The sequence below is a fragment of the Trichosurus vulpecula genome, chromosome 7 (genome assembly GCF_011100635.1).
Source record: "Trichosurus vulpecula isolate mTriVul1 chromosome 7, mTriVul1.pri, whole genome shotgun sequence".
Lineage (NCBI taxonomy): Eukaryota > Metazoa > Chordata > Mammalia > Diprotodontia > Phalangeridae > Trichosurus > Trichosurus vulpecula.
This window is the reverse complement of record NC_050579.1, coordinates 273,164,110-273,182,616: the sequence shown is the minus strand read 5'-3', so window position 1 is coordinate 273,182,616 and position 18,507 is coordinate 273,164,110. Positions and strand designations below refer to the sequence as shown.

At 50.1% G+C, this 18,507-nt stretch overlaps 1 protein-coding gene across 1 annotated transcript in view; it reads right to left on the bottom strand.

The window, feature by feature from the left end:
* Positions 1-3,533: 3,533 nt before the first annotated feature.
* The window catches only part of SCUBE3 (signal peptide, CUB domain and EGF like domain containing 3), a 46,357-nt gene continuing 31,383 nt past the window's right edge, over positions 3,534-18,507 (bottom strand). Inside the window, exons 8-23 of the mRNA XM_036767933.1 lie at positions 16,046-16,162; positions 13,695-13,817; positions 13,093-13,209; positions 11,413-11,538; positions 10,952-11,068; positions 10,693-10,788; positions 10,274-10,390; positions 9,305-9,460; positions 8,779-8,991; positions 8,138-8,299; positions 7,765-7,932; positions 6,337-6,498; positions 5,590-5,787; positions 4,996-5,148; positions 4,782-4,861; positions 3,534-3,683 (exon numbers count right to left, since the gene is read on the bottom strand). Coding sequence (XP_036623828.1) covers positions 3,534-3,683; positions 4,782-4,861; positions 4,996-5,148; positions 5,590-5,787; positions 6,337-6,498; positions 7,765-7,932; positions 8,138-8,299; positions 8,779-8,991; positions 9,305-9,460; positions 10,274-10,390; positions 10,693-10,788; positions 10,952-11,068; positions 11,413-11,538; positions 13,093-13,209; positions 13,695-13,817; positions 16,046-16,162 — 2,255 coding nt within the window. The remainder of the gene's footprint in view (positions 3,684-4,781; positions 4,862-4,995; positions 5,149-5,589; positions 5,788-6,336; positions 6,499-7,764; positions 7,933-8,137; positions 8,300-8,778; positions 8,992-9,304; positions 9,461-10,273; positions 10,391-10,692; positions 10,789-10,951; positions 11,069-11,412; positions 11,539-13,092; positions 13,210-13,694; positions 13,818-16,045; positions 16,163-18,507) is intronic.

Genomic DNA, 18,507 nt, shown 5'->3' with positions numbered 1-18,507 from the left:
CAGACAAAAGAATCTTAAATTCCTGAAAGCTTCTCCTCAGGGACATTCAGGGAAACAACATCCTACATATCCCACATTTGCCTAGTGTGATAATGGAGAGCACCTTTAGAAATCAAACCTTAGATCTGAACCAAAGCCCCCAGACTATACACCAAATCTGCCCAAACTGTCTGTCTGACTGACCAAATCCTGGGGAAGAGACTAGGGAGGGAAGTACCGCTGCCTGGGTCAGTCACAGCTCAATATCTACACCCTTAGAGGTTTCCAGCCTTTCTACTTCAGAATAAAATGGAGGCCTCCCTAGCAAGCGAGGCCCTTGCAAACTGCCCAAGAGTCTAAAACAAATCCCATCATCGAGGTGTCAGTTGGAGTTTCACCTGATTTTAGAAATCTTGTCCAATCCAGGCCTCGAGCCTGAACTGACAGTATACACAGAGAGAGGCAGAAAAAGAAGAGATGGGGTTTTGCCTCTCTGGCATGCCCCATATGCCTGTCAACAGCCCTCTGGGAAAGACTAACGATGCTGAGGTGAACTAAGGTGAGTAAAGCCTCAGCAATCTTCTGGTCACAGGGGAGCTTCTTCATGTCCAGAAGCCCTTTGGATCCTACGCAGAGTTCCCGTTTTCTTACCATGCACACGAGGAAAACGCCTAATCCTCTGTGTGACTTAGGGAAGGTCAATCAACATTCTCTGTTCATTGGTCTTTCATTCCCTTAACAACTCTCCAAGTGTTTATCTGTTAACACTACTATCCGGTTCCATCCCCTCTGCGTGCAGATATGAGAAACAAGACATACAGTTAGGTTCTTTAGTCATCTAGCCAGGTATTTGGAGAGTTGCTGCCCCAAAGTGGGTTTTCAATGGTCCCTGTTGAGCTGAGCTGGGCAAATAAGTCTTCATTTTAGTGTCCAAAACTTTCTTTGTTCTTAATATCAGAGGGACTCTGCAATCTGTGGAAGTCACTGGAACCATAAAACTAGGAAGATATGGGGGAGAGCAGAGAGAATCCAAATCCATATAAATTTTTTAAAAAATCTAGCTAAAACCTAGGGATGCCTTGTAGATTGTTTTCTAAGATGGGAAGTAGCAGGGGGAAGAGAATCAGGAAAGTTTTCCAAGCTCCTGTTGGACAGCTAGTTAGGATGGTCAATTAGATGAAAAAGTCTGCAAAGCACTTCCTGGGAAGTGTTAACATCTTGGCCAGTGAATTTTTCCTCTGCTTGTAAGTGACTGCCTCCTTTCATCTTGCAGCTTGAGAGTCGCTCACTAATCCCAGGAAATAGTTGGCCATCTAATCATTAAGAGCCACATAACGATGGCTAAAGCATGAGAAAAAATGGATACTGGCCACAGGGCCCATCCAAAGGAGTCCAGTCCCTTACTACTGAGCCCTAGGTGGGGGAGGAGGGAGGGAAATAGGCAACCAACACCTTCTCCAATATTCTGCCTTAACTCCTTATTCTCGAGAAGTAACCTGGGGGACCCACTGTGACTAGTTTTGGGGACTTGCAAGAGAAAAGAGGTGGATATAAACAGCATCTAACAATGGCAGCTGTGTTGAGAGAACATTGTATATATAGGATCTGGGATGCATATTTTAGTTCCATCTCCCTCTTCCCTTTGAAAAGCAGCACTTGAGGATGAACTCCTTGAAAAAGGTTTAAAGGAGGATTCAGGGGTAGGGATAGGGTTAGGTAGATCGGCTGAGGTCTGACACACCTTGGAAGGAGTTCCTTTTCTGGTCCCTATAGCCCCTCTCCTGGCCATGGAATTCTAAACCACCACTTTCTGAGCAATGCCTCCTAATCCTCTTCTACAGAAACCTAGGGATGTAATGTAACAAAGGGAAGGCAGAACAGTAAGGTGGTCATTCTCAAAGTCCAAGGAAGAAATGGAAGCCACTCCTACTTGGAGTGGACAGCCAATGACCACTTCCATCAGGTCTCTGAAATCACAAGATCTTAAACTCTGCTCCCAGGGGAGGCAGAAGGAAAATTTTGCAGCATGGACTGAGCCATTGCTAGGCCATTCTGCTTTCTGCTCCATCATGTCTCCAGAATTCCTACCCTGTCTCTGAGCTGTAGCCCTGGTCCAGCCTGGCCCATGCCCCTTGTACATCCTTTAAGTGGCTGCTGGGGACTAAAAGATATTCCAGGTCTGAGAACTTCAGTACACATGGTTCATATGAATCAAAACCTCTCTTCTTCCATTCCAAACATATACTCTTCTTTCCTGGGCAGCTATAAATAGGGTTGTTTCTAAAACAAAAAAACAAAAAAACCACTCCCTCTAAAATAAGATAAAGAAGACTCAAAATGATTGCACTTATTAGATGTGGACAAGGTGGGCAAAAGGCTCTCCACATGCACACACGTTCCTCTTGCTGCCCAAGGCCTGGGCCAGGGGCAGGCAGCTCCAGTCCACAGGGCTGAACCCTCTTTCGTGGAGCCCACTGAGACACCTGGGGCTGCCAGATACGGCCCAGGGTGGTTTCCTATCAGCAGCCATGGTTCTTTGGGGGATGTGACTTAGGAAGTGATGCAGGACTCCCCCAGGGAACACTGGAATGGGAGTAGGGGAGGATGGCTGAGCCAGGGGCTATAGGTTGGGGCAAAGGGTTAATGTCTGCGGTTAGTATTCAGTCATTCTGTAGTGTAGTCCTTTAGATTTTTTTTCTTTTTTGGCGATGCTTAGAAACCCGGTTTCTCTTCTGTGGAGCTTTATGTTTTCTCCTGGAAGCCACGGCAATGAGATCTGCCTGGCACTTGCCCATTCCTCGTCTGCTCCTCATCCTTTAGTTCAGAGATCACCCACTCAGTGGTGAGTATCATCATGAGCCCATGAGTGGTAAAGCTCAGGCCGAGCATATAGGGGAAGAAGGAGGAATCCTTAGGCAGTCTAGACAAGATGGTTGATCCACCCAGGTCTCAGTGGTGGTGGTGGAGGGTGGGGTTGAGGGTAGTGCCCAAACTGTGCCCCACAGAGGATCAGTGCTAGGGAAATGCCTGCAGGCCAAAGACTTCTTTGGTAAGACCCTGGGCTGCCTGAGTTGCCATGGGTTGGGGGATACGTATCAGAGAGGAGGGGAGGATTCTGGCTCTAGACGGTCAGGGCACAGCCCTGAGAATGGCAGATACACCTTCCCTGCCTTGCCTCTAGGGCACAATTGCCCTAAGACCAATTGCCTTCATGGACCCCCTCGCCCCTTTCAAACTGATCCTGACCACAGAGCATGGGCTAGGAAAAAGGTCAGTTGGTGGGGCTGCTACTTCCCTCCCTTAGGGGGACAGAGCTAGCGCTGAATGGCTTTTCCAACACTCAGGGAGCATGTAGGAAATGGAAAAATGGGTAAATTAGAGAGAGAGAAAGGCAGGGAGATGGAGGGACAGAACAGGAAAGTAAGTAGTCTGCATAGTGAATATTTGTTTTCCCCAAAAAGAGAGAGTTCCTTGGCGGTAGATGGGGGCTGTTGGGCTATGAGGGTTAGGCAACCAGGGAGCTTTGAAGCTGGGGTCTGTGAGGCTGGGGAGGGCTATTTGTAAGGTCGAAGGAAGCTGGAAACTTTGGAGCGTAGCAGCTTGATGAAGGATCGGGGTAACATCTCCTTATGCTTCTCTGTGTACTTGAAGTAGTTCTGTGGGTGGGCTAGCACTTCAAAGAAGGCCTTGATGAGCTTCTTATCCTGCAGAGGACAACAGGGAGCACTGAGTATATTAGCCTTAAAGCTAGGAAAGGGGAACATCGGAGTGGGCAAAATGAGGGTGATAGGTAAATGAATACCAAGACTGGGACCTGCAAAATACTGTGCACAGTTAGGTGTTCAACAAATATTTGTTGAGTTAATTAATTAATGGCTTGCCTCCTCCTCCCCAGGCCTCCCTTTTAATCATTCTAAGCCCCTTGCCTAGTGCTTTGGACATTGGAGAGCTCCTCCCAGATCCTCCATTACATAAAGATGGTACCCAGGAATCCTCCTCATTTCCCACCCTCCTACTTTCCTGGACTTCATCATTTCTAGAAACTCATCATTCTACAAGATGAAATCAACTCAGAAGCTCACACATCCTCAGATCACTCTCAGCCCTGGCTACAAGACTTCATCATGCCCCTGCCTGCTTAGCAAGTTCCTCAAGGGCAGGGAGGATCTTTGTATCCCCAGTCCTTAGCCCAGCATGGACTAGGAACTTCATAAATGTTTATTGACTCTGACTCCTTTGTGGCACTGGAAGCCTGGTTCTAAGCCATCTTCTGAATTAGAATGTCCATTTTCTTCACCCTTGCTGCTTTTGTTTCAGTCATATCTGACTCTCCGCGACCCCATTCTGGGGTTTTCTCAGCAAAGATACTGGAGGGGTTTTCCATTTTCCTTCTCCAGTTCATTATACTGAGGAGGAGCTGAAGCAAACAGGGACAGTTACTTGCCCAGGGTCACTCGGCTAGTAAGTGTCTGAGGCTGGATTTGAACTCAGGAAGATGAGTCTTCCTTATTCTAAGCTCAGCGCTCTATCCACTGTGCCACCTGGCTGCCTTCATCATTATAGGTGATCAAAGAATCATAGAATGTTAGAGCTTGGATGGGTCTTAGAAATGATAGAGGCCAGTATCTTCCTTATGTGGAGAGTAAATGAGGCTCAGGGCTAGTTAGTGGTGGAGTTGAGACTATGAACCCTGCTGATTTCTTTTTTGGTCGTATGACCCTGTAATCCTTCCAATGCCTATTCATGACCATCCTTTCCCTTAGCCTTCCCCCTATATATATACTTCCCCTTCTTTTCCTCACCTTCAGAATCTCTTGGTGGTTTTCGGAGGCATAGAGCCGACCATCTCGCACAATGTCCTCTACCAATTGCTCATAGTCCTCTGCAAAGCCAACAGATATGGTAAGCTTCAGGGATAGGGAACTTGCCCACTTCCTGGCTCACTCCCTGGGCTTTCTTCTTGACTCTCACTGAACTCAAGAGAATATAAGCCCCCCACACCCCTGACCTCCTAACCATCATAGGTGACATAGGGTATCTGGAAGCCCCTGGCACTGTTGGCTTCACTCGTTTTGAAGTTAATCCAGAGTTTTCGGGAGCGAGCGGTAAAGGCGATGGGCCGCTCGTAGGTCTGGCATGTCTCATAGGTGGTGATTGAGGACGGGGAGGCTGAGGACACAAAGGAAAGGGAGGTAACAAGGTTAGGAGAGGAGGTGAGCAGAGTTTGACCTAGGAGGAGAGCTTAGAGATGAGAACTGGACGGAAAGCATCAGATTGACAAAAGCTTGGGAAACTGGAGTTGTCGTTGCCCCCTCTCTCCTACCCCCTACCACATACACAAATCTGTTATCCATTGTGCTGGTGCAGTGTCTCTATGGTACACTGGTACCCAGAGAATAATAAAATGTTGGCATTTAAAATTTTTTAAAGGCAAAATTTCTTAGCACCTTCTTTCCTCAGTCTCTTCTCCCTGACCCCCCACCCAGGGTCCCTCCCTTCTTTTCTTGGTCCCCCATCTCTTCTCTCTTTGCCTTACTGCTTGCTTCCTTCTCCCACCCTTTTCACTCCTCCCCAGCTCCCTCACCCCGGTACAGCTCTGTTACTACCCACAGTTCTTGCGCATGACAAGGACATCCCCACACTCGTCCTCGGAGGGCAGAAAAATTTCCGGCACAACAATGAGGATCTTTCGCTTAGGTGGTGGGCTGATGTTCCAGGTGCACTCCACTCCTGCTGGGTAGTTGCCAGGGTAGTTGGGGGATTCGATATATCCGGTGAACTCACCTATCTCCCCACCACAATGGCGATCTGTGACCAAGCCCAGGTGGATAGGGCAGGGATGGGAAGAGACGTTAATGTCAGGGGTGTTGAGATGGGGAGAGAATGCAAGGATCTAGAAGGATTCCATAGGGGAATCTCAAAGGACCTCAGCGGGGCAGAGGCTGTGATCAAGCATGGGATTTGTGGGTTACCATGGTGCCAAAGGAGTTGCCTTCTTGGGGTGACCTGATGGTCATAGGACGACTCTGGGATCACTCTCCAAATTCTTTATCTATCTTTCTTCCTGCCTTTCTTTTCCCCAACCACCCTGCCTCCCCAGCACCTGCTCTCCAAGGAGGAGATTTTGCTGTGACAGTGTATATGAGAGTATTAAAGAAGTAGAAAGAGAAGCTTCCCTGCCCATTACCCCTCTAACCCTGTCCCTTCTTGTTCCAGTCCCCTCCAGTTTTTCCCTGTGTGTCTCATCACTAGCCCTACCACCTTCCCCGTCCCTGCCAACCCACTGCTCCCAATCACTTCTGCTTCCCTGTACCATCACCCACCGTCCCTTCCCTCTTGCTTGATCCTAACACATACTTTTACACTGGGTCACGCTGGTGGAGCCATCAAAGTCAGTGCTAGTGTTTCCTGGGCAACGGGTGCAGAAGTTCTGGCGAAATTCAGGTTGGTAGGAACCCAGGGCACAGCGTATACAACGATGGATGCTGGTGTTATAGTAGTGGCCAGGGGAACACTGGACTGTGGAAGAAGAGACAAGCAGAAGATCAAGTAGGTCTGAGGAAGGAGCTGGATGCTCAACTATGTCAGTAGTCAAATATACGGTGACCTACGTGCAGTAAGCTGAGAGTAGCCCTCCACGGAGTGGTCTTAAGGCATGGGACCACAGTATCATCCGGTCTCATGGGGTGGGGGTGCAAAGGACACCAACTCAGGCAGGGACTAGAGTCCTGACCTGCCTCCCAATAGCCCTGCGCTCATAAGTTTTCTATGTCCCTTCCTATAAATATATAAAGATTTGTTGCCTTCAGCTGAACTGAATTGGGATGCTGGAGACCAGAATTCCTTTCCAGGCTCCAGCCCTGTTGAAGGGTCTTAGCTATTCCTCCTTGTACTTAAGCTTCTCTGTTTAGGGATGGCAACCTTTGATAGAGGGCAGCTAGGTGGCACAGTGGACAGAGTGCCAGATCTGGAGTCAAGAGGACTCATCTTCCTGAGTTCAAATCTGGCCTTAGATACATATTAGATATGTGACCCTGGGCCAGTCATTTGACCCTGTTTACCTCAGTTTTCTCCTCTGTAAAATGAGCTGGAGGCTATGGTGAGCCACTCTAGTGTTTTTGCCAAGAAAACCCCAAACTGGGTCATGAAGAGGTGGATACCAGCAATAGCGACAGAACAACCACCGCCAAAGGCCACCTACCACCCAGGTTGTGTCCTTCTTTCCCGCCCCGCGTCCCCCCCCCACCCCCCCTGCAGGCTCCGAACATATGCTGATTTTTCACTAATGCAGGCAGGCATGGTAGTGTCTTGATAATTACTGCAGACAGTTCATGGAGGCGAAGGCAATCGAGTGATGCCAATTCTGATGACCAGGGGTGTAAGACCACCTGATGACAGCAATCCTAATTGGTGATGGGAAGGGAGCATCGGGCCAGTATTTACTGGCCTAAGTGCCGTCAAACATTGCGCTTGTGTGTGCTCAGTCACCGCTCCACTTCCCTCCCAAGGTTGTAGTGAAGGGAAGGGTTATAGAGGAAATTTGGAATTTCAGCTGGTGCGGGGGCAGGGGTACCTAGGCCTTGTGAAGCTGAGAGGCAATCTGACTGAGTGAGGAGAGTCTGAGGACCTCCGTTCAGATCCTGGTTTTGCTATGTTATCCACATGACCTTGGGCAAATCATTTACCCCCTCTGGGCCTTAGTTTCCCCCTCTGTAAAATGAGGCAGTTGGCCTGATGGCCAAAGTCCTTAAGTCTACAATCATACGGAGTTTGTAGTTCACATACCTTTGGTGTCACAGTCTTGGAAGGAGACAGCCCCTTCATGCTTGGTGGTGAGGCCCCCACCACATGGGAAGCATAGTGTTCGTCCTGACTCAGGCTGGTAGGTGCCACGTGGGCATTGCTGGCATGGTTTGAACCCATCTGCTGAGTACTGACCTGGCGGGCACTGACCTGCAATAACCCAAGGGCCAGACTCTGATGGGGGGGGGTCCTCAGGCCCTGCCCATAGGCTCACCCAGCCCCATGGGGCAGGGGCGCATGAGGCACCAACTTGGGTAGCAGCCTATGGCTTTGTCCTGTCCCCTAGGGAACTTCATGCCCACGGGCTTCCCTTATCCCACCCCACCCCAGGCTGGATTGCTTGTTCCCCTGGCACCTGCACATGTGGTGATGTTGGTGGCTCCGAGGGGCCCGTGGGCATCACTCCCAGGGCACAGGTCGCAGGAGAGCTGCCCTTCCCTCTCCTGGAAGGTGCCTGGTGGGCATGGCACACACTGCTCCGTCTGGCCGTGGTAATACGTTCCCTGCGGGCAGCTGACTGAGGGAGAGTCGGCCGTGCTAGCCACCCCCCCCCAGCCCTAGGACTGCCCTCCCATTCCCCCAGAATTAGGACCCTCTCCCCATGGAGGAAAAGTAAAATCTTATTTGGAAGGTATGTGATATGGGTTGGAGTGGTAAGAGAATATGAACCCAGCCTGGTGGGTGTGTGGGTGTATGTGTGTGTGTGTGTGTGTGTGTGTGTGTATGTGTGTATATATATATACACATATACATATACATATATATATATAACCTTAGTACTTGGAGATCTAAGGGACATGAGTGAGACAGAAAGAAGGACATGGAATGGTCATAGGTTGGAAATTTGGAAAGACAAAAACTGGGGCAATTTAAATAGTCAGGAATAATGCAGGGGGTAGCCTCAAGAATCCATGCCTGTTCCCTTTCCCAAGCCAGCCCCTGCTTTGTGCCCCCACACCCCGCCCCCAGTTTTGTACCCCCATTACACTCTCTTACCACACTTGACCCCAGCACGATGCTGCCCAGGCACACAGGCCTCTGCCTGTTCTACCCGCTCCCCAGCCGGGCCTGGCTTGTGTGCCAGCTCATAATCCAGGCCTGCGAGGCGCAGCAGGAAGCGATCCTGATTGATGGACTTCCTTAGCATCTTCAGCGACCCCTTCAGCCGCCTTTCCATCCTCTGTCGGAGGCAAGGCAGCCCACAGCTTGCTGTGGAAGGAAGCAGCCGTGAGCAGTAGGGCATGTGTGTTTATCGGCGGAAAAGCTATGGATGGGGAGGGGGTCAAGAAGAATGGCCATGTGCAAAAGGATCTGATGAGGAGCAGCCAGCAGCCAGGATGGGACGAGTGCTGGTGGAGCAGCTCTAAGTATGTAGTGGCTGGGGAAGGGAGTGCTCTCATGATCCATATTCCTCACTCCCGATTTCCTTGTATGCCCAGCTCTTCTCCTTTGGTCTTCCCATCTCATGCCTGCATCTCTAACCTTCCATATTCCCCCCCCTTCCTAGCTTCCTCAGTTCTACCTGTGGTTTCTTCAGCTTTGACTTCAGCCTCCAGTTCCAGGGTGAGACGGGTGACTTCCTTTCCAGGAGTCCGGGCACGGCGTCCTTTCCCCTTACGGGATGAATCACACTTGAGGTGTATAAAGGTGACGTGGCAGTCAGAACAGGGAGTCCCACCTGGAGAGGAGAACAATTCGGTCCCATCCCAGATCCCCAATCCTAAAACCTACCTCAACTAAGCAAAAGAAGCCAGCTCAGATGTTCACATCCTATTTCTCCATCTCCTGCATCTGGCTTTACCTGATGGATGACTGCCTGTACCTCCAAATCGCCTTTATTTTTCAGACACAAGACTGGAAGTCTTGGAAGGGTCTTCTTCTAATTCTAAATCATATGATCCCTTGCCCACCCTGTGTGTAGGGATCTCTGCAAGTGATTTTTCTTTTATCTGATCTGACCCAGACTCTGGAGCATAAAGAACCCATAAGTTGGAGAATTTATGGGGCACCAGGAACAGAACCCAGAAAAGTACAGGGACAGAGGTGAGGGGGGAGGTAGGGCACGGTGCTTCAGCATACATAGAATTAAAGAACATTAGGCCTGGAAGGGACAGATCATCCAGAGGTTTGTTTTTTTTAACGAGTTCTGTGAACTTGGCTTTTTAAGATCGTCTGATAGTGATATTTCATTGTAATCGGCTGCCTTTGTAATCCTGTGTATTTTATTCTGTGCATTTAAAAGCCTTCTTAGTGGCCCATATTCTTTACCACAAGGTCAGAAGGGTCCATGACACAACAAGGTTAAGAACCCCCTGATCTAGGCCAACTTCCTCACTTTAGAGATGAAGAAGCTGGCCCAGAGGGGCAGTGAACTGCCCAAGGTCATACAGCATAGCCAGCATCAGAGCAAAGGGTCAGGACTCGTGTTTTGTGACTCAAGGCTCAGCGCCCTTTTAATTGAGCCTCCTGCCTCTTATTCCAGAATCCTGACCTGATGCTGGGACTCGGCCTGCCTCCTCCAGCTTGCCCTTGTTTCGAAGGTGCAGGCGACACTTGGCGTCTTTAATCTTGAAGGAAGCTCGTTGTTTGACAGACAGCGCAGCTGTTTCTAAATAGAATCAAGGGTGCAGATGAGTCCAAGTGCTGGCCCAGGCTTGGGGAGGAGGGAAATGAGTAGCTGAGGGAGGTAATGAGGGAAGGGAACAGAGTAGGGATTTGGAGGATGTGGCAAGACATGGTTGAGTCTGTAAGGTTTGAGGAGGAATGTTCTAGGATAGATTACAAAAAGACACAACGGTGACTAGCGTGCAGCATTAAAAGCATCACGAGTACTGGGGTCAGGGAACCTGAGAGGGAAATGAGGCTTTCCAAAGAGGGTGGGCAGCTGTGGGAATTGGGGTGGGGGCTCACCGAGGCAATGGTGGGTACTGGTGGTGTTACCATTCCTGGATTGGGAAGAGCGAGGACTGGGCGTGCCGCAGCTCACCATAAAGCCATTCTCTGATTCTGGGGGGAGGAGTATGTTACAGATCTGACCCGCTCCCCACCCCCAAAAGCTCACGGTGCTGGAAGGACCCCAGGAAGAACAGGGTGATCGTCGGGACCCCCTGGGATCTTTCCAGATATCATCCCCCAACACCCACAGTCTTCTCATCACCAACTCATTTACCTGGCAGAAATCGAGCCCGGGAGGGGCAGGTCAGAGCACACGTGTCCTTTTTGCCTGACCTGCTACAGCTGAGCGTGGCCCGAGGGGCACCGAGGCTGCCCTGGCATTTCACCAGCTCTGGGAGGAGAGACAGGGCCCTAATGTATGTATTCTCCAGAGTGGAAGTAGGAGTGATAAGGTAAAGCAGACATTGCCCCCTCTAGATTTTCCCACTCTCGGTGACATTACTTCAGCTCTTGGAAGTAAGAGAGTCAACTACAATTTAGTCCGCTCTTTATATTGTCTTAGGTGCTCTTTGTTAGAACCTTCCTTTCCACCCTCATCTGGTTAGAATGGGAGCCTCACCCTCTACAGTCACTGACTCAGGATGGAGAGCACTCCACCTGCCACCTTCCCTAGTCCCTAGCTCTGACTCACTGCAGGCACAGTGCCCACCATGGCCGGCAGAGGGCACTACACACCTGTGCAATCTTTGCCATTCCAGTGCAGGCGTCCCTGGCCTGAAGGGCAGGTGCACTGGTAGCTCCCAGGGGTGTTGATGCAGCCAAAACGGCAGCCTCCTCGGTTAATGCTGCATTCGTCCACATCTGGAGACAGAAGGAAGACATCAGGAGGCAGGCATGAGGGAGGAGATGCTGGGGCATGGAGGAACTCTGCTGGGGTTCCAGTAGTCCCAAAGATGACTAGCAGCCCCAAAGAAAGCCTGGAAAGAAACAGTTCTTGACAGAAAAGAGCTCTTAGCCAAACCCTGATGTGGTCACCCCTGAAGTTGGCTTTTATTTGCTTTCTCAGTGGAGCTTTTCATTGGCAGCTCATCTCTGTTACTGATTTCAGAACTGTTCTAGGGTTAGAACTTATGAGAAAGCACAGACTTATTAAAAAGTGAATACAGAAAATTTGAGTTCAGGTTGGACTGTGGTGAGTCATGGTCCATCTCCTGCCCAGAGTCATTTCCGTCCATAGCCACTCCCTGGAACCTACCCTAACCCTGCCTTCAAAGCTCCTTCTTAGCTCTATCTATTCCCCAAATACCCACACTATGATGGACTTGTTCTATTCTCAACCAAACCAGCTGTAGAACTGGGCTTTGGAGTCAAAGGGAAAGGTTAGGAGGAAGCTCTGGGGGCCTTACAGGCAGGTCGCTACGATCAGACACCCAACTGCTTATAATGTAAACAGGAACGTTGGGTACATGGCTAGGACCTCATTATTACTGGAGATCTTTTCTCTTGGCATGTAACACTGCCCCTGCCTAGTCCTTCCTCCCCCAAAGGAAGACGGATTTAAGTATCAGTACGTTTAAGCATGTCAGACGTGGTGCAGAGACAGATGTTATTACTGTCCTCTGAGGTCCAGCCTAGCGAAGTTCAGAGAGACTTCTCATCGGAGAGTTGGCCACAGCATTTCTGGAACACTAAGACACAGAGGGACTGCAGCCTTCACCAGTAGAGGGAGCCCTCATGTCAGAGATGCTTAGTTTGTTGAAGTCTCCCGAGTCCTTGGCTCTCTCTGAGTATGCTTGGGGGAGGACAATGTATTTTGTGATCTAGGGCTATTTGGAAGGATACTGATCATCGGTCTTATGGACAGTGAGGCCAGCATGAGTGGCTCGAGCTGTGTTGCTTGGGTTCAGTGATCTAGGTCCATGTGTTTCCAAGTATTGGCACCACAGTAGATATTTTTGGGAAATTGGCCACATGGGATGTTTGCCCATGGCCTGGGAAGGATGTCTTAGTTCTGTTTAAACTTGAAGCACTCTATGCCAGTGTGCACCAGCTTCTCCCTCTGAACCCCCAGCAGTCTCCCCATCCATGCTGTCCAGAGTAAGGGAAGACATCAAGGGCCGACAGGTTATGATGGTGAGTTGTCACGTGGAAATTCCTGTGAGGGTGGATATATATTGGGGACCCAAGAGTCCTACCTCCCGGAACCTGTCCTAGTCTTTTCCTTTCCATCATAATTCATTCAGGCACCAATACACATGTATGTACAGTTAGAAGGACAGAGTGGGATTAGTTCATTTGGTAAATGAGGTCACACTGGGTTGGTGTAAGGTAAGGACCCTGGGTGGGCTAAGGAGGGCACGAAGTGCTAGGAGATAAAGACAGGGTTGTGTTAACAGCAAAAGGTCTCTGACTCACCCCCACAGTGGGTGAGCCCATAGAGCAGGTAGCCTCGGTGACAGAAACACTGGAAGCTTCCTGGGGTGTTGACACAGATGTGGTCACAGGTTCGGTCGAAGGAGCACTCGTCAATATCTAGGGGCAAGATTGGGGACAGTCAAATAGTGCTCCCCAGGGATTGAAGCCTATTAACCTGTGCTCTGGCATCTAGACCCCATGCCCACCTCTACCACCTGCCAGGATGTTATAGAATGACAGAACCCAGCCACAACCCCCCACCCTCATCCTCAACGCTGAGAGGCAGTCCATGTCCTTAGTGGATCCCTGCCTAGATTTAGGAGGAGGGAAAGAGGAATGATAAGTGGCACCAGAAGGTGAAGACTGAGGAATTCAAGGGGTTCAGGTCCTAAAGGACCAGGGAAGAAGGAAGGGGATGTCATGTCATGTCACTGGTCATTGTAGTGTCTGCCTGGTCTTGGATGCCCACCTTCCCTCTTCTACCTCCCCCCTCCCCCAAATAAAGAAACTTCCCTGTCTCTTTGCCCCTGACTCTGTCCTTCATCCCCACAGTCTCTCTCCCAACCCTGTTCCCATGACTTCTCTCCCAAGCTCATACTCACCCTGGCAGCTCCTCTCATTAATGAGAAGCTTGTAGCCTTTCTTGCAGCTGCATTCAAAGCTGCCAACTGTGTTTCTACATATGTGGTCACAGCCCCCATTGTTCAGGCGGCACTCGTCTATGTCTGAGTCGGACGGATTTTAAGGATAAAAACAAGGAAAAGCAAAGAGATGAATAAGGGAAGACCCAGAAGACTGAGGGGCAGGAAAAAAACCGCAACAGCACATTGTAACAAGGGAGAGTCACAGAGAGTCACAGGACCTGGGACAGGCTCTGGGTTACTTAGACTCCATGCCTGCCCTTCTCCTTTTATTCTAAGGGAGTCTGTGCTTGAAAGATTCCTCCTCCTTCCTGGGGCTGAGTTCCTAGATGAGGCATTGGGGGTAGGGGAGATGACCATTAAGCTCTCAGAGAGTGGACTAGGACCCCAAGAGAAAAAAGGGCAGAAGCAGAAGTCTAGTTGGAGAAGGGAACCAGGGACCATTTAGCCTCATCTTTCTTTCTCCCTCCCTCCCCATGAAGGTACTTGAGAGGTGAAATAGGGAGTTTCTTCCTTTACCCCTCAGCAGTGTCAGTGTGAGGAACGCTGAGGAGGATGAAGAGGGGGGCCTGGGTAAGGGACGCGAAGGTGGGAGTTGAGAGGTAGGTGGCATGGAAAGCTCAGAGGGAGGAGAAACTGGGAAAGGGGCCAGAATGGGAGGGAGAGAGAGAGGGGAAGCCAGTGATAGGTAACTGAGGGGGTGATCAGAGGCCAAGCAGGGGGACTAGGCTGGAAGGGTTCTGGAGAGAATCAGGCCTGAGGCAGCTTTCAGCACTAGCCTGGAGAAGGGGGAGTAGGAGTTGCTTCCTTCCCGAGGTCAAGTTCCTTGAGTTGGTGACAGACAGGACCCAGGCTACTCACCTCTCAGTTGGGAGGGTAGGAGGGAGAGCAGAGGGAAGACTTCTACTCTGCTCTTAACATACCTGTCAAAAGTCCTCCCAAGCCGGAAGCCCCCTAACCCTGGCTGTCTGACCTATGTGCCCCACCCCTCCCCCTTCTATGGCAGCTGTGCCACAGAGGCCAAAAAGCTTAGAGCAGCCCCCACTGGCCTTTCCTGGGAAAAGGAGGGGATGAAGTGGAGGAGGAATAGAATAAATGATGATGGTCAGTGCTTTCAGTATGACTCCTCCTCCCCCATGGAATTGGCTATTAGAGGGGTGGAGATGAAGGTGAAAGGGAGACAACCGAGCAACGGAAAATGTGAGAAATACCTCCCCAGGTCCTTAAGGGGTGCAAGGCAGCAGAGGTAACCTCTTCAAAACAGGCAGAGAATGTGCCTATGACATCAGATACCAGGGCACAGCCAGGAGGTAAACTGCTTGCCTCCCCTCCTCCCCTTGCTTCCCCTTTCCCCTTGCCTTTGCTTTCCAGACTAGGAGTGGGCCGATCACTACTGGCACAATTCCTTAACAAGGTAGGGGGAAAGGGGAAAGGTTAGGAGGGGATGAGAGCACGGTGAAGGATGTAGGGCAAAGAAGAGAGAGGAAAAAAGGGATGGGATTAGGAAGTGGGTAGAATGGAGGGGGCACTAAAAAATGACAGAAATAGATTACGTTACTGTACCCCTTGGACTGAGCTGAGAAATGTGGATGGGAGACCTGGGCTGGGCTCTCGTCCTTGCTCTAGTGACAGACCACTAATAAACTGTGTGACCCTCTGCAAGTCACTTTAACTCTCTAGGACTTGGTTGTTTTTAAAAAGTATATATATATGTATATATGTGAAATTTAATTTAAATAAATTTAAATGATATATAATTGAAATAAATGAAATTTAATTGAAATAAATATATAATTAAACTAGATTTAATTTAAATGTATACCTAGATTTCAATCTGCAAAAAATCTACCTTTCATCCCTACCCCTCAACCTCCCTGCCTCCACTGAGAACCAAGACTCGGTTTCTTAGTTTGAAAAATGTGGGGTTCTGAGAAGATGATCTCTTAAGTTCTCTTCTAGTTCCTAAATACCATAATTCTGTGATGGTGTGAGACAGAGTTGGGGGTGGAGTGAGCAAGAGTATCCTCTAAGAAGAATTTTTGACACGTATGTTAAAAGAGTCCACTCTTTCTTCCACTCTCCCCACCCCCTAATGGGAGGTGAGTAGCCTGGCTCCTGTCCGTCACCAGCTGTAGGACAGAGGTGTGTGTTCTGTTCTCTGCAGTCAGAGGGTCCTCCATGGGCACAGGCTTGGGAGACTCAGTTCCAGCCTCGATGGGCCTCAGATGCCGTCCGGAGGAAGTGACTCCTGGCTCACGGTCTCTCCCCTCCTCCCCATCCCCGGCTTGAGTCCTCACTGGGGGTTTCCTTACCTTTGCAAGTCTTTCTGTCGGGCTGTAACATGAAGCCCACAGGGCAGCTGCAGTGGACACCGGTGGCCGCGTCATGGCACTTGCTGTCACATCCACCGTTGTTGACGGCGCACGTCTCTGTTTTGGGGGAGGAGGTGAGGGAGGAGGGAAAAGAATGTTATTGACCAGGTGGAGCCCCAAACCGAAGGTCGGTGGAGGCAGGCGAGGTCCAGAATGGGAGGCCTCGACCCACTCAGCGCCCTCACTCAGTCTTAGGAGAAATCTTGGGAGTCCAGGCTCCCCTCCCCCTCTCCTTCCCCCCTGCAAGTGCCGCCAAGCAGTCAGCTTCCCTGCCCCCAACTTGATTGAAACAAGGTGGACAGCAGTGAGGCAGGTACAAGCCAGAGCTGTCAAGCAGGAATGTGCTGAAGGGGGGTGCAGGGGTGGGAGGAGTTTAAAGGGGGAAAAAGTCAAGTAGGGGTGGAGGGAGCTAGAGTGAGTCTGTCTCTCAGCAACAAAGATGAGTAGATAGGGCTCCCCTTTCTTCCCATCCTCCATCCCCTTCTTTTAACACTGGTGGGGGTGGGGCAGGGGAGAGAGTTTAACTGAGGCTATGGGGGAGGGGCAGGTCTAGGCACCGACTCTTAAAGGGCTGGGCCCAGTACCCTCAGAGGTCACCGAGCCCATTCCTGTCCTTCTCGAACTATCCTAGGCTGAAAAGTGCCTGTTCATCTTTAGAGGGGACAGCACAACATCTCGTGGTTCCAGTGCCTTCCACCCTCAGCATCCAAAAATGCATCTCATCTAACCCTAAAGCCCTCCCAGTGCGGCCTATTTCCTTCTGTGTTGTCTTGGATGGAATGGAGCCAGATGCTCTCGAGCTCATAAAGGCATCTTCTCTCCTCACTTCATCAGCAGGGACATCTGTAGGGTTTGGGGGAGGATGGATTTGGAAGAGAAATTGCGCAGGGGGGCAGAACATTTTGGGAATGTGGGATGAGAGAGATGGAGAGTCACAGAGATCGTTTGAGACCCAATAAAAACCATTACTTTCAAGTTATGTTCCTCCTGTGACCTCTGCCCTGACTCTATGGCTCTTCCAGTCTTGGAAGGAATCATTATCTGGGGAAAGGAAGAGGGTTGGGGCTGGTGCCCCTCTTTTGGGAAAACTTGGCCCTTTATAACCATGCATGGTACTGAAAATAGGTGGCCCAGTAAGGTTGTGGGCTCTTCTCAATTTTTTTTCTTTTTCTTTCTTAGGTTTTAGCTTTAGGGGAGCCCCTAATAAAGAACCCCTGGATTCCTGCAGCAGCAGCCAAAGCTTAGGAGCCAGGACATCGAAGAGATGAGCTCTAGAGGCTGCTGCCAGCTTGAGTAATCCTTGACCCATGAGTTCAGGCCCTGCCTTTATTACTATGAGGAGCAGGACCAGGATTCAGAACGTCCTGGGAATATCTCACTTCTACCTCTCTACTCAGAGCTCCCTGGCATGTCCCATGCCTTCCTTGCACATGGAGCCTGGACCATGACAAAGGGATGCTATTTTATTCAAATGAGTTGCAGTGTCTTATCCAGCTCACCTCCCTCCTCTTCCTACTGTCTAAACCATAGAGTTTTGTTCTGTTTTATTTCTCCTTGACTTTCTGAAAAGAAGTAGGATCTTAATGGATGCAGGACTGCTGTGGGGTATCCTTCATCCCATTCCCAGACTCAGATTCTCCCAGGTTTCTCCAAACCAGTGTGAGGATTTTGAGAACTTTGAGATGGAACCCGGAAATCTTCCCCGAACCCCAATTTTGATGTAGGAGCTAATGTTCTGAAAGTGGGGCTGAGACCAAGAGCCTCAAGTGAGGGGAATAGGAACATTCTTTCAACCACCTTCTTAGGGTCCTAAGGAGGAAGTGATGCACTAGAGACAGAAGGTAGACAATGATGCTGAGAAAAAAATGCCTCTAAGATAGTCCCAGAAAGCCAGGCACTAGCTACTGTAATCAGAGCAGGGCAGCCATTTCCAGGAGAGCAGACAAGCCCCAGGGCCAGGTCAGGAGAACTGAAGTTTCTCGTCCTTGGGCTCTCCAGTGCACCAACCCTTGGCTTCTTGATAAAGCACTGGTGGGGGGCGGGGCTCTGGAGGACTGGGGGGTTAAAAGAATGGAACTAGGGGGATCAGGGGCCTGAGAAGCATGTCCCTTTGGGGGAAGATGGCTTCTGACTATCAGCATACCCCTCCCTGGTTACACAGAGAAGTGTGTAGAGTGGAGCTGATTGTACCTTCAGCTCTACAGAACAGTGCAGGTAAAGCTAAGAAATGACAGCTATGTCTGAGGGATAGTTAGGAATTCAAAGGAAAAGTAGGTGAGGGAGGCATTGGGGGTGCAGGGAGGAAGAAGGAACAGACCGGAGGAAATAAAGACAAGCAAGACCGACAAAGACTCTTTGGCCAGCTCTTGGGGACCCAGGATTCCTGCCACCCAGGTTCCCTC